Source organism: Podarcis cretensis, assembly GCF_951804945.1.
Source record: "Podarcis cretensis genome assembly, chromosome: 1".
Classification (NCBI taxonomy): Eukaryota; Metazoa; Chordata; class Lepidosauria; order Squamata; family Lacertidae; genus Podarcis; species Podarcis cretensis.
This window is the reverse complement of record NC_137170.1, coordinates 111516851-111532156: the sequence shown is the minus strand read 5'-3', so window position 1 is coordinate 111532156 and position 15306 is coordinate 111516851. Positions and strand designations below refer to the sequence as shown.

The following is a 15306-nucleotide window of genomic DNA, read 5'->3' as shown; positions in this document are numbered from 1 at the left end:
AGTGCCTAAGACCCCGTGGACTCTTGCCGTCGCTTGGCAGAGAGAGGGGGAGACACCCAAGTTTTGTAACACTGTGTTCCTGTGTTGTGGTTTAAGGACTGCCAGATCATGATCACAGGTTACTGCTTTTGTCTGGTCCCCATCAAAATTTATAAACCTAATTCTGTGAATGGCTTACCGAGATAAAAAAAGGATAAGCTTCATAACGTTAGCTAGACATGCTCCAGCATGTTTGTGCGCCTGTATTTAAGAAATGAGTTATTGGATATATTGGCATGGTCTTTCCTCCCTTGTAACTGATTAAGACTTAATTCTTTAAAATTTCTAACTAATGAGATCTGGAGGTTGTTTTTTTGGTGTGTTTTTTAACCCTCTTGTCTATTGTCTGTCACTGGCTACATTCCAGCTATTTCAAGAAAACACGACAGCAGTTTTGGCAGGGATTACTAGTCCTGAGTGCTGAAGGAGCTATGAGCTATTCGGGGATGTGCTATAAAAATATGCTTGTATATTTTCCTGTAGTGTGCAATAGACGCTCCTCTTTTTAAGCAAAGGCCAGAGAAATATCCCATTGTCAAAGCTACTGCTTCAATTTAACTGTCTGCCCTTATTGGCACAAAAAGAAATTACCCTGGCTTGGCCATAAATGGGAGGTGGGGATTTTTGGGGCCTATTTTTGTGACCAGCTCAGTAAGTAAGTAAGTTAGCAACTGAGACACAGGAAGATAATTGACTCTCCTGGACCAAAGCTATTGCCAGTTTAGCAGTACAGTATGTAACTCCCTCCCTTTGTTGTTGGAATATATCCTTGTCTGATAAAAAAGCAGGTCCAGAATGTGCATCTTGCATATATTTTCAGCTCCAATCCATGCCATTTCTAAGGGTTGCATAACAGTTTGGAGGTAAGAAGTGTGTGTCTTTCATTTCAAACTGAAACAATTAATCTATCTGGGAGAGGAGTAAGATGCAACTCCCCGCTGCAGCGGCGAAGGCACTGTAGGCAGATGAGATTTTGAGTGATTTAAATGCTTGTTCAATCTGGGTCTTTAAACTTTAAAAGCAGAAGTATCGCAATGTGTTTCCAAGGACAGAGGAGGAGTCCTGCCCATGTATCCCGATCGGCCTACCATTGGCTAGTTCTGTCTGGGAGTCATCCTTAATTGGCTTTCCGAAGGAGTGGATTCACTGAAACAGCATGCCTTTTATTGCTTTGCTAGTCGTCTCTATGCACCGACTCTCATTAAGGTGTGGATGGCTGGGAGCGGATCCACAGAGGGGTTTTTTTTTTGTCTTCTTAATTTTGCAAGTGGTCTGGACAAGAGTTTCTAAGCTAAATTACCTGTGGCCGACAGAAATGAGCTTGTACGGAAGAAGGGCAACCTTGCCTGTGGTTACTCCAATAGTTCTGCAAAAACGGGTAGGTGACTTCGGAGGCAGAGGGGCAGGGGGCGGCATGTCTCTGTTCTGGAAGCAGAGGTTACCCAAAAGTAGAATATAAGTATTGCATCCAGTGTGAAAGGCACACTGTGCATAAATTGCTGCCTTTCCTCTTAATTTAAATGTGGGATCTCCAGCCTTCCTGAGGATTTAGCATGTGTGCTCCCTTGCAAAATTATGCAGTTCATCAGTTGCCCTGGGAACTTGGGCAGCAGGATGGAAATGACTGAAATAAATGGATAACTTAAAAAAAAAACCCGAACACATCTCTGAGACTTTTTTCTTGCTGCTTTTTCTGATTTGATATGTAGATAAAGCCACTCCTGTTGTTTTAAATGTACTGACATTCTATAATATGGTCACTGTAAATGAAGTAGTGTGTAAGACCCAACAGAGTATTAGGTGGTGTTTTTTTTTTTTTTTTAAAGAGGCCTGGCTTGTGGCAATCCCTTGTCTACGAAGTAGTTAGCAATCAGTCAGATGAGTGGCATATGAATAATAAAATTATTATTATTATGGGGCTTTAGTATTTTGATTAAGATTATGTAAGCAATGTTAGATTCTTTCCTCCCCTGTCCCTAAGTGTGGTGATTTCTGTTCTTGTAGCCACTCCAGTGAAATATATTGCTGCTATAATTCATTTCACAGTGAAAACTCGAGGCGTTTTAGATACATAAAAAATTAAAAAAGCCCTGTTTTATGTTTTGGCTGGTTTATTTCTGCACAACTTGGGGATCAAGTCATATTTTTCCCAAGCTGACCAGAAATAACCAGCCAAAACATTCAACAGGGCTTTTAAACGTTTTAAAGCGGTATGTGCTGAATTTCTGCCCGTCATTAACCTGTTACAGGCCAAGAGTTTATTTCAGGAGAAGGAAAAGACCCAGAAGTTCAAAAACTCTTCATTCAACCTTTACTGAACTTGAAATCATGAATGTTCACAAAAGCTGAAGAGGGGTGGGGAATATCTGTAACGTGGGAATCAGTTTTCATTCATGATGAGATCTCTCAAATAAAAGTCGCACGAAATAACCCCGCTCCCAAAACATGATTCAAGTGCTTGTTAACCGATTCGAGGACATGTCTGGATACTTCGCTTCCTATGCTGTGTTCCGCTGAAACTTCAAAACATGAATGATGGTAACAAGCTTGGCTCCAGAGGGTTGTGAGATGAGGTGAGACGTTTGCCAGACCCTGCAAACCAGCAGAAGGCTCTCCACCTGAACAGGCTTGCCCTTTCCACTTAGTACGCAGGTGGTGCTGTGGATTAAACCACAGAGCCTAGGACTTGCCGATCAGAAGGTCGGCGGTTCGAATCCCAACGACGGGGTTCCTGCTCCAAGTGCAAGTTCCTGTTTTTCGGTTCCTGCTCCAAGTGCAAGTAGATAAATAGGTACCGCTCTGGCGGGAAGGTAAACTGCGTTTCCGTGTGCTGCTGTGGTTTGCCAGAAGCGGCCTTAGTCATGCTGGCCACATGACACGGAAGCTGTATGCCAGCTCCCTCAGCCAGTAAAGCGAGATGAGCGCCGCAACCCCAGAGTCGGTCACAACTGGACCTAATGGTCAGGGGTCCCTTTACCTTTACCTTTACGGGATATGCAAGATCAGATACAGCCTAAGACAATTCTCTGTTTCCATGGCTCACCTCTTAGAAGGCAAGGGAAGCTCACTGGGGATTGCTGTGCTTGAGGGCCCCCAGAATCTTGGAGCTAGCACTGACTCGCACCATTGCACTTCGTTACACAAATTTATTAGCACCGATGTCTTTTCAAATAGTGTCTGGCTTGCAGTTGTACTAATGTGCCATTGTACAAATGCATCATGTGCCCGACACTTTTCACAACTTAGAGTAGACTTGCCGAACTACAACTCCCATTATCCTCTCTGTTAGCCCTGCTAGCTGGGGCTGGTGGGAGTTGCAGTCCTGCAATTTCTGGAAGGGGCACATGCCCCCCACCCTTGCAATACTATTACTGTGTTATGACTATTTACTTAAGCCCTCTTGAGTTTAATGGGGTTTTACTCCCAAGTAAGTGTGTACTGTGTAGGATTTCAGTTTTAATCTCCACAGGCCGTAGAACAATCCTGCAAGGTTGGTCGGTATATCTTGTAAGCTGTGCAAAATGTTGTAGGCGATATAGTGCTTTGCCTGAGGCCTCCTAGTAGAATTGCTAGCTGACCGTAAAAAATAGTGTAGATCAGTGTTCCCCAACCTTGGGTCTCCAGCTGTTTTCGGACTACAATTCCCATCATCCTTGACCACTGGTCTTGCTAGCGAGGGATGATGGGAGTTGTAGTCCAAAAACAGCTGGAGACCCAAGGTTGGGGAACACTGGTGTAGATTACTCCTGTGCCTTTAACATCCCTTTGATCTACAGAAACCAGCAGGTGAAGCTTCCCACCAGGTGGAGATCAATATTGCTTGCCAGCTGCTGCAAATTGAATCACAGTTAAAGGCACAGGGCTTGGTTCAAAAGTTGACAACCCTGCCAGCCAGAGTGGTTATGGGCAGTGGTGAGGTTTAGATCAGGGACTTCCTCATTCTGAACTCTGTTCCAGCCAGTATCAGCTATGTTTAAAACTTTGAAGATAAAAACTAGAATGTGTGTCACTGGAAATTGGAATAACACACCATTTTCTGTTTAAATGGGTTGTGGGTGCTGCCAGTGTGTACTGTTATCCAGGGAGCTGTACTGAAACTAAAGCTATAGTTGGAAAGACCTCAAAGAGAGGCAGAATCCTGAAAAGAGAAATGAATGTGATGACAGCCTTTCCTAGTGAACTTCTGCTAGACCTAAACCACTGTTAAAATTAGGAAGATAGTATTTTAAGCAGTGGATTCGGACCTTTTAATATGTGTGTATGCTTCTTGGGTGACAGTGGTATTTGGTTCTCATGTTCTGGATTACGCTTCTGCAAATAACATGTAGCAGTTCATTCTGCTGTAGAGTCGGGGTTTGATTTACTCCTGACCTCCGTCCTCTCAAGTCTATAATACCTCACTCCTTTACTTCATTACAGTTAGTGGCAGTGGTTTGCTCTGAGTATTTGTGTGTATATGCCCAAACTGAAAGCAATTTCAGACAGGATCCTTAGTTATTTGTCTCAGATTCCTATGCTGAGCTCAAGTTATCCTCTTATACATTTGCATGATAGTTTGTAATATTGGACGTACCATGTTGTTTGATTTGTGAATGGAGGCCCTTCTTGTTATACCATCACCAAGAAAAGCCTTTCAGTTTAGGACTTGTGGAAAGGCCTTCTCTGTAGTGGCACCCCAGTTTTGGATCACCCTTTCCTCTTAGGTCAATCTGGTGCCAACACTGGGCCATCTTTCATTTCTAGCTGAAAACCCCTGTCATAATTCAGGCCTTTTGTCTTAGGTCATTGGACCATGGAGTGGTGTGGGGATAGAATAATTTATGTACTAAATTGCAGTTGTTTGAAAAAATGATTTTTTAATTTAAAAACATTGGTTTGAAGTGTTTTTTATTGTTGTGAGGTCATTTTAATGATGAAGAATAGGATATAAATGCTGGAAATGAAACTTTTTAAATACTTTGTAAACCACTTAGAAGCCTGTTTTGGCATTAAGCAGGGTGCAAATAAACAAGAAAGAACACTGCACCCTTTTGCTGAAGTGCACACATTTTTTATCCAAAGGTCAGCAGCGTGTGCTTTGATTCCTTTCCTTTTTCTTTTCTGATATCTTTCAGTGACCTTCGTGGAGCTTTATGAGGTTTCATTTTTTTAAAAGGAAAGCTGAGCTAACAACTATATTGTATGGGAGCAATTGCACGGAAAAAGGCACAATCAGTGAAAATGTTTTAGATGCCCTTGAACAAGAACATGGTAATGAGCCAATGCCTACCACCTTCCTTGGCTTGATGAGGTTTCTACCTCTCCCTGTCGTCGTCCCCTCCTCCCCCACTTAGATTTTTTATTTCTCTTCCAACCCCTCTGCTCATTTCTTCCAAATACTTGAATATTCTTCATATAGTAACCAAGGAAATTGGCAAGGCTAGCAGCATCCAGTGCTCATAATCCTCTTTCCTTGGCAGAACTCCCTGCCTTGGAAAGGGGGAGAGAACAGATTTCTTGCTATTGAGGAAACCGGCGCTCCATGTCTTTGTCCTAGTCTTCTCTCAAATAAATTAGGCTTCCAGAAGGTCAGAATCTAACCTTCAGACTGTTAACTTGCCTTGGAAGTATATTGGGCGGCCTACCGAACAGTTATTTCTGCCAGCAGTAAATCTTGACTGAGTGGACATTTGGATTCTTTTGTGGATGCAGATTGAAGAGTATTGTAGCCTAGAAACTGCACATAAGGAATTGCTTACAGATCTTTGGTAGTAAAGGCTTTTTTTTTTTTAAACGCAGCACTGAAGCGACTTTGATGAATTATGTGTAAATGTGGGTTCTGAGTTTTTCTGTAATATCCCACAAACTAAACTTGATACACAGATGCCTGAGGTCTAGACAGCTTTTCTTCCTGCAAGTTGTGCCCTGCATTTGAATCTCCTCCACCATTTTGTGTGTGTGAGTGTTGTTAGATGCATGAGTTTTAAAAATTGCTTTAAAGATAGGATGGAAAATGCTTGGGCTGCTGCTTTGAAGTGTTTTAAAGAGGTACACATGATGTGGCGTTCCTCAACGGAGGCAACACTTCTGTATTTGCAAATGTTACATCGCATGGTGTCATATCAGTGTGCTGAATCAGAGGGCAATGGGTGGAAACATGCATCATCATATCCCTTTGGAGGGCCCTTGCAGCAAAGGGCAGTGATTGACAACAAAAGTGTGAGCAGAACAACTTTCCCTCCTTCACCCTGCATGTGCTCTGTGCCATCCTCAAATGTGCTCCAAAGAGTTGGCAGGGGAACCCCCAGCACAGATTTGGGGGACAGAGGGGGAGGAGAAATCCCCTTCCACATCAGAGTTGTTCTGCTTTCACAAAGTCATGCATTGAATGCAATCTCTTGTGTTCTCTTCTCGTACGCACCCTTTCGTAATAACGGGCATTTTTGCTAATATAAAAACAAATCTCTTTCAAATCAGAACCAGTGAAGGCGGTGAAGGTCCTGTGTGAGTGCCTGGAGGCAGTTGGAGGGTGGATGGCGGCTAACAGATTGAGGTTGAATCCTGACAAGACAGAAGTACTGTTTTGGGGGGACAGGAGGTGGGCAGGTGTGGAGGATTCCCTGCTCCTGAATGGGGTAACTGTGCCCCTGAAGGACCAGGTGCGCACCCTGGGAGTCATTTTGGATTCACAGCTGTCCATGGAGGCACAGGTCAAATCTGTGTCCAGGGCAGCTGTTTACCAGCTCCATCTGGTATGCAGGCTGAGACCCTATCTGCCTGCGGACTGTCTCGCCAGAGTGGTGCGTGCTCTGGTTATCTCTCTCTTTGACTACTGCAATGCGCTCTACTTGGGGCTACCTTTGAAGGTGACCCAGAAACTACAACTAATCCAGAATGCGGCAGCCAGACTGGTGACTGGGAGTGGCCGCTGAGACCACATAACACCAGTCTTGAAAGACCTGCATTGGCTCCCAGTACATTTCTGAGCACAATTGAAAGTGTTGGTGCTGACCTTTAAAGCCCTAAATGACCTCGGTCCAGTATACCTGAAGGAGCGTCTCCACCCCCATCATTCTGCCCGGACAGTGAGGTCCAGTACCAAGGGCCTTTTGGCGGTTCCCTCCCAGCGAGAAGCCAAGTTACAGAGAATCAGGCAGAGGGCCTTCTTGGTAGTGGCACATCTCAGGTGGGTGCTGATGCCATTACAAGTGAACAAGGGAGTTGTTCATGGTGAGTTCCGGCAACTCTTTTTCTAGAAAAATAGCCCTGCCTATATTTATGTATCTGTTGGATCCCCCCCCTCAAGTTATATCTATAGATGGTTGTTAAACTGGAAGTAATTGTGTCAAATATTGCACACAGAGCAATTGTTGCAGAGGAAGGTTCTCCCCATGCTGCAAGCATAAAACAAAATCACCTGCTAATGAAACCAACATTTTCACATTTTACACGTCTGCATGTATCAGCTAATCTTCTTTTGCCTTTTTAACAGGTAATCAAAATATATAGTGAGGATGACTCTAGCAGAGCTTTGGAAGTACCAAGTGATATAACAGCCAGAGATCTGTGCCAGTTGCTCATACTAAAGAACCATTATGTGGATGATCACAGCTGGACTATGTTTGAACATCTCACTTCCTTAGGTTTAGGTAAGTACTGCTTGCTTCAGAAAGTGTGTCGTTTACAGATGTTGCTAGGGGGAGCTCCAGTTCTTTTGTGCTGGGCCTCGGATTGTCTGTTCTTCTTAATCTGCACTCTTAATATGCTCAGAGACCCAAGTTTGCATTTGTAGGTCACGGACCTGTGCCTGAAGTCTCTAGGAGTCTAGAGCCACTGTTTTGTATATTTCGCTGGGTGTCACAAACACACAGAAACACTTGCAACCAATGCAGTACTAAGTAACTGTCCTACCAGTGCAAGGATTTACACTTGTTAAATGGGAGCGCATGCCCCCAAATCTTTCATAGTGGGATGGGGGTGCAGGGAGAGGGCTGAAAGTCTTGCCATGCAAGTGCACTGTTAGGGCAGTTCATAGAACAGTAGAGTTGGAAGGGACCCTGAAGATCATCTAGTCCAACCCACTGCAATGCAGGAAAATGCAGTTGTCCCGTAAGGGGATCAAACCTGCAACCTTTGCATTATCAGCACCATGCTCTAACCAAACTATCCAGTTGCTTAGCACTGCATTGGATAGAAGCCTACATATCACCCTATCCGGTGCTTCTTTTTTTAAGGAAAAAAAGGTGCCAGTATTCACCATGAAGTTACAGTAAGTGCCACAATTTTAACCAGTGCTTTTCTTCTAGGAAAAAAAGGTTCCCATGCTGCGTACCCTTGAGTACCCCCAGAAAAAAGGCACCGATTCTATCCTATCGGGGGGGGGGAGGCATTGTCTTTCACAGTAGGATAAGAATGCACAACTCATCCAAATATTTCTAGAGGTTTTTGGGGGGGAGGGGGATGTATTTTTTGAAATAAAAAAATCAACAGACTCCTAAATCTGTAAACTTGCTTCCTTCATTGCACATACATCAGCCCCGCTGCACAGAAAGCCAAAAATATTGCTGCAAGGACATTGTTGGCTGTGCTGCAGTTACAGTAGTGATAGCCTACTGCATATTTCAGTGTGGATAGTGAATGCCTTGTCTTCTAAATTACATTTTGTTCCACTGAAGGAGACTTGTCAGCATCCTCTTACAGGGCCATAAATTATCCTGCTGAGATTTGATTTAAAGTCCACTAAAGCAATCGTGGGGAATTCAGAACTGCGGCTGTTGAACTTCTGAAAGCCCAGATCAAACCGTGCTATGCCAGCAGCGTTTGAGCTGTGCGGTTCTGAAGCTGTGTTGAATTAAGTAATAAGCATGAAAGATGGAACTTTTACAGCTTGTGCTACATTAGCAATGCTTGCCCGGGCGTATTGGAGCCGCAGCTTGTCGTTAGTATAATCGCTTATGAGCGGTAAGATAAGTACAGATTTTAGGTGCCCAGTAAGCCTCAGATCTAATGCTGGCTTTAAGCGCTTTCACGTATTGCATTCTTTAAAAACGCGCAAGGGGAACCTGCAGTAACAGACAGACAAAGCGGGAATAGCATTCACCCCAGAAGTAGAACGAAAGACCATGCCCATCATTTGAGATCTGGTCAGGGCAGAGAAGCCTGGCTCATGGACCTTTTTGGCTGTGATGTCAAATTGGCTAGGGCTCAGTTCTGTGTATACAGAGGTGGATTTAGGTACAACCAAGGAGAACGCCTTTTCAAACTCTGGTAAGCACTTGCCCAGATCTGTGAAGGGGGCATGAGTCCTAGAGTCCTCCTTCCTCCTTCCCAGAGCCGGGCAAGCGCTTACTGGGCTTTGGGAAGGAGTTGGGAGGGCTCCAGCACCCTGGCGGAGACTTGTGCCTCCTTCCTAAAGCCTGCAGGCTTAAGGGCACCCCATTAAATGTTGGCCTCTCACAGAAGTTCTCCTATTCATAGAATTACAGTGGTACCTTGGTTTACGAACTTAATCCTTAAACCAAAGCATTCTTAAACCAAGGCGTGCTTTCCCATAGTAGCGGGGGGCTCAATTTACAAATGGAACATGTGAGGCAAAGTTCACAAACCAAAACACCTACTTCCGGGTTTGCAGCATTCTTAATCCAAGTTGTTCATAAACTAAGCTGTTCTTAAACCAAGGTACCACTGTATAGAGGGACGCGGGTGGTGCCTAGGACCTGCCGATCAGAAGGTCAGCGGTTTGAATACCTGCGATGGGGTGAGCTCCCGTTGCTCGGTCCCTGCTCCTGCCCACCTAGCAGTTCGAAAGCATGTCAAAGTGCAAGTAGATAAATAGGTACCACTCCAGCGGAAAGGTGAACGGTGTTTCCGTACGCTGCTTTGGTTCGCCAGAAGAGGCTTAATCATGCTGGCCACATGACCCGGAAGCTGTACGCCTGCTCCCTCGGCCAATAAAGGGAGATGAGCGCCGCAACCCCAGAGTCGGCCACGACTAGACCTAATGCTCAGGGGTCCCTTTACCTTTACCTTACCATTGTATAGATTTGTAGAGTTGGAAGGGACCCTGAGGGTCATCCAGGCCAACCCCCTGCAATGCATCCATGACAGATGGGGCCAGCGGGTGTTGTAGTTCAGCAACATCTGGAAGGGCACTGTGTTGACTACCCCTGCATTACAGAAGTGAAATGTTTCTTTTCAGTAAGAGACAGCGAAAGACGTATTTGTGTTACTTACTAGTTCAGGAATAAATAATTCATGGTAGCTGTGCTCCAAACTCTCTTACGAACAGACCCAGCAGCTGTTCCAGTGGTTCATGAATAAAAGTCCCGAACCTATAAATCATCGCAAATTGAATATGGTGCTTCTATTTACTGCAATAATCACATGTCAGCTTTTGTAATGAGTGTGTGTGTTAAGTGTTTACACACCATGCTAATTATTAGAACATCGCTCTTTCTGGGGTTTTGCAATGTGGTGCCAGCTGCTTTTAACACTCTAATTTGTGCAGCTGTAATATGGCCAACACGAGCCTTCTAAAATCATTTCCGTTGCTGATCATTTTTAGTCTAAATTATTCTCCCCCCCCCCCCCCCCCGCTTTTGTGTGTGTTTGTTTGGCAAAACATTCCCTTGTAAGTTTTCCAGGGCTTTTACTACATGGTTTCTCTTAACTCAGAGCTCCAAAATTTCTAAGCATCGAAACCTGGCCCCTGAAACATAAATGGAATTCTGGGCAATTTTTCAGCATGCCAGGTAGCTTATTATAGTTTGCATGTTCAAAATCCAACATTTCGAGTATTCAGATTTGACAGATGTTTTGAATATTCGTAAGTTTTTTAATCGCCCCCCCATAACTTTTCAATGTAATTGTCCACATGCTGTGCTGAATCAGAGGATCAGGCTAACTAACCCAGTGTTCCTGCTGCACTGCCTACATGTTTTCTACCCGATGAAGAGGAAATTGTGAAGCAGGCTCAGTTCAGGCTGGAGGTGGTGAAAGATTCCTAGAGCTCTTCACTGGTGCCAGAGGAAGTGCATTTGCCATCGCCAGGAATGGGGAACCTTGTGTTCCCTTCTCAGCAACCTTCCAAGGCCTGCATGCCAGTGGTAGCTAGGGACCTGGTTCAAAAGTGAGCAGAACAATGAATATAAATGCCACCTTTGTGCAGCAGGCTAGATGCAGCTCTCTCTCTCTCTCTCTCTCTCTCTCTCTCTCTCCTCTCTCTCTCTCTCTCTCTCACCTACCCACCCACCCACCCACCCCTCTTGAATAGAGATTCAAGCATGCAAGAGGCCTTATATGCCTTTAGGTACCAGGCGAAAACCTTCATCCATAAACAAATATCTGAAGGCAGCCCTGTATATGGACATTCTTAATGTTTGATGTTTTCTTGCGTTTTTAATATTCTATTGAGAGCTGCTCAGAGTGGCTGCAGCAACCCAGCCAGATGGGTAGCAAACTAACAACAACAACAACAACAACCACCACCACCAGGCCTTGGGCTGATTAAGATCTTATACCCCTTTTATAATGTGCTTGTGGGAAGGGGGTTATTGGTTTGTTTGGTTTTTTTGGTTGTTGTTTTTATAATGTGTTTTTGTGCTTTTGTATTGCATTTTTTTATGCAGTGAAATGCCCTGAGACCTGCGGGTGAAGGGTGGCATGTGAATTTAATGAAGAAAAGTAAAATAAAAAAATAAGTATTATGAGAGTTCAAGGGCACATTGCAGCCAGGGGGAAAGCACCCAATGAAAGTCCCTAGCAGGGTCAAGGAAGGGCTCCATCCTGGGGAGAGGGGATTGTGGCCCCGGGGAGAATTCGAAGGTTTTGGAATTTTGGCATTTGACCCCTGAGTGTGGGGTTCCTCACCCCTGACTTGCACCACCTGCTTGGTCAGTGAAATATTATGCTACTTCAGGTTGGTGGTAGAGCAACCCCTGGGATTTCTGCACCAGCTTAACTTTGTGTTCTGCTGGTGGAAGGCGCTTTTGGTTCTGCTTCTCTTCTCCAGTTCTATGTACGGAAGCTGGTCAGATGGGCAGTTGAATCTTATTTTCACAGCAGCCTCTTCCATTGCAGCGCAGGCAACAGGCTAGCTTAGGGGGCTCAGGGGAAGAACCTGCAGAGCTCACAGCTGTGTCCTCCAGGGCCTTCCTGCCACCGCTGCTCCTTGTCGCCCAGAATCTGCTGCCTGAGGCAGCTTCCTCACTCTGCCTAATGGCAGGGCCGGCAGTGGATGGGAGTTTCAGGACTGCTATAAATCTAAGCTGTTAAATTTGCACAGTACAGGAATGTTTCATTTTTATACTGTAACCCGCCTTGCAATCTTTGGATAAAGGGTGGCATATAAATAGATTAAATAAATAAAGGGAAGGAGGAAAATATTGATGTTTTAAACAACATCACTGCTGCCTGTGTGAAGGCTTTGAGAGAGAGAGAGAGAGAGGGGTTAATACTTTCTTTTGCATGTATGTGTGGAACATTGATATGCCCACTAGGTGTCACTGTTGTTTATAACTTACAGATACTTTACCAACTTTTAGCAAGGGACTCAAGTGCAGAATTTCAGTAATTTGTGGTTTCTACTGGCATTGGTTGTTTTTTAGTTTTTTGAATTAGTTGAAAGCTGAAATGGTAAAACTGAAGTTAACCATGTGTTTCATACTGGTCCAGGAGTTTGGCCATCATAACTCCCTTTAATATAGTACAGGATTGTTGTTGTTGTTGTTGTTGTTGTTGTTGTTGTTGATTAGTATATTGCCCTTCATCCGAAGGTTCACAGCATAAAAATGTGGAAGGAAAGAACTATGTATGCCATTTTGAGGTCCTTGGGGGAGGTGGTATATAAATTCAACAAACCAGACCACAAGGGAGCATTCATTCAAAATATCACACCAAATGAACACGTTTGTAACCCCCACATTTCTCGTTTTATTGCTGCTATGGGTTCCCCCCCCCAAACCATAGCTTCTTCTCAATTGAGGTTCTCCCCAAACAGATGTGCGGAGAGTGTGGGGCTTATGTGTTGGGAAGCAATATAACCACTCCCTGCCTAATTACATTGTTAATCTTCCCTAAACCTCGCCCACGGGAATCCCAAATGGGGAAAACGCCACTCCACGAGACCTTGTGCTTTTTAAAAACAAGACTATAAACATGCTTGACCAGAGCCATTGATGCAAGAAACAAAAATAAATGGATTTGATTCATGGCTGACTATGATTAGATATGAGTTGGGTATAACAGAGAAGATGGAGGGAATAACTACAGACAGTGCTGTGCTGAAATCTGTCCTCCAGTTTCTCAAATGTCTTCTTCCCCTTCGAGAGAGGCTTCCATTATTCTGCGTTCTCAGAGGGTACTTCAGAATTTCTTTAGAATTTCTGTAGGGGTGCATTTTCAGCTTTCCCAATTCTTCCAAGGTGGCCAAGAGGGGTATATGTGTTTTTTACTTTTGGGCAAATCTTTCCCCAGCGCTCTGGCAGGCCTTCCTGGAAGCTTGTGGGCTCCAGTCACAAAATGGCTGCCATGGGGGCATGTCATAACACAAAATGGCTGCCACATCTAAAAGAGCAGGGAAGGAACCAGGACCACAAAATGGTGCAGGCATCCCTTTCCCTCACTTTCCCCTCAGTTGGGTAGGGATGGAAGACCACCAGCACACTTGCTCACAAAGAGAAGCCCTTTCCACATTTCCTCTGTTCAGAACAGAAGGGAGAGAAGATGTCTAGCCCTGGCTTCTAGTGAAATGTAGGGGGACTTGTTCTGTGTAGGAGAGATCAAGCCAGATCAGACAGGAACTGAGCAAGAAGAGCACAAGTCTCTTTGTGCATTGTGGGGATGGTTACTGAAACTTCTTGTGGGCCCCACAGAAGGGACTGGTGGGCACAGAGGAACCCATGGAGCCCATTGCCAAGCAACAGTGCAGGTTATCCGAAGAGCTTCTAGAATTTTCTTTCAAGATGTGGCTTTCAAAAGAAGTACGGTTTGGCATCTCTTGGGCTTTGTTCCAGAGGCAGAATTTGATGGAACTAGCTTCGGTTGTGATAAACGCGATGAAACACTCCATTAGAAACATATGGCGTAGAATAGGCTTGCACAAAGCTTGAGGCTGCGCAGTGAATGCAGCCTGCTAACTATGCATTGCGGGCTGCATTTCTCTGTTCTTCTTCCCTGCAGGCAGCAAAGAATGGGAGTTTTCACGAGTCCCTGGTAGACCACCATATACAACTGCATTTAACTTGATAGGCCATTAGATGTATAGACCTGGCTTGGGGTCTGTACCATGAATTCTTTCTGATGTTCTATCACTCTTCTTTATTCTGGCAGTTTTGTTAATTGATTGAAAAGCATTTTGAAGTATTGGTTGACCAAGAATGCTGTCGTAATTTTGTAAATTTGATGTAGCTTTTGTTTTTGTAGGAAATGGAAAATTGCTCAAACCATGTTGTAGATATCAGCTCTGATTCCAAGATGGTGATGATGACTGTTCATTTAAATAATCCGTAATGCAATCAGATAAAGGGTTAATATACTCTCTTGAATATATTCAACATTAAAAAAACAACCCAAAAACTTTCTGCACCTTCCAAACCTGCAAATGGTGGCATTTTCATAAATGTCACTTTGACATCCATGTAACCACACTTAAATGTCAGACCAGTTTGAAAGCTTTCTTTAAAGTCTTTAAAGAAGCATATTTTGAGACATGGCTCAGTCTTCAGCATGGTTTTTCAATCTCTCTGCTGCCATGAAAATTAAATGTATCTTTTGCAGCAAAGTGGCCTTCGTTATGTCAGGTTGATATCTACCAGTGTGAATTTATTTGAGCAAGTGTATGACAGGAGATGCGTGTGTTCTGCATAGTGACTGGCCTCGTTAACAAGACAATCTATTTGGTGCATCTCATTTTTAGATTTTCTCATTGTGGAAGGTTTGCTTGGTTTACTCAGTGAGGAAGGGGGGGGGGGGTAAAAGTATTAAATGAGTAGTAGCTGGAGCCAGACTTGCCAATGGACAGTCTTCCATTACCAGTGTTGAAGAAAAATTCAACAGCCTGCCTGGTCAGCATATGTATGTGGAATGGACCAGGGCTGCCATCTTGTTTTTTGCCTCAGGCAACAAAATGGGGCAGCCCTGGTCATAGTTAGATGAATATAGTACATAGAGTGTCAGACATCTTTCACTGAGCCAAACTACACACATTGTCATACCCTTAGGGACATATTCATGCCAGCCCAGATGCAGGACCCAGCCTGTTTGTCCCTGCTTTCACCTTCCTTCCTTCCT

General features: G+C 44.2%; 1 protein-coding gene across 4 annotated transcripts in view; it reads left to right on the top strand.

Annotated features, from left to right (window-relative positions):
• The window catches only part of GRB14 (growth factor receptor bound protein 14), a 46981-nt gene that overhangs the window by 19945 nt on the left and 11730 nt on the right, over positions 1-15306 (top strand). For 3 of the 4 annotated variants that reach the window (XM_079979738.1, XM_079979739.1, XM_079979736.1), the window contains exon 3: positions 7511-7667. In XM_079979738.1, the coding sequence (XP_079835864.1) occupies positions 7511-7667 (157 nt within the window). Of the gene's footprint in view, positions 1-1071; positions 1418-7510; positions 7668-15306 lie in introns of those variants that run through there. The other variant, XM_079979737.1, reaches the window with a different exon arrangement.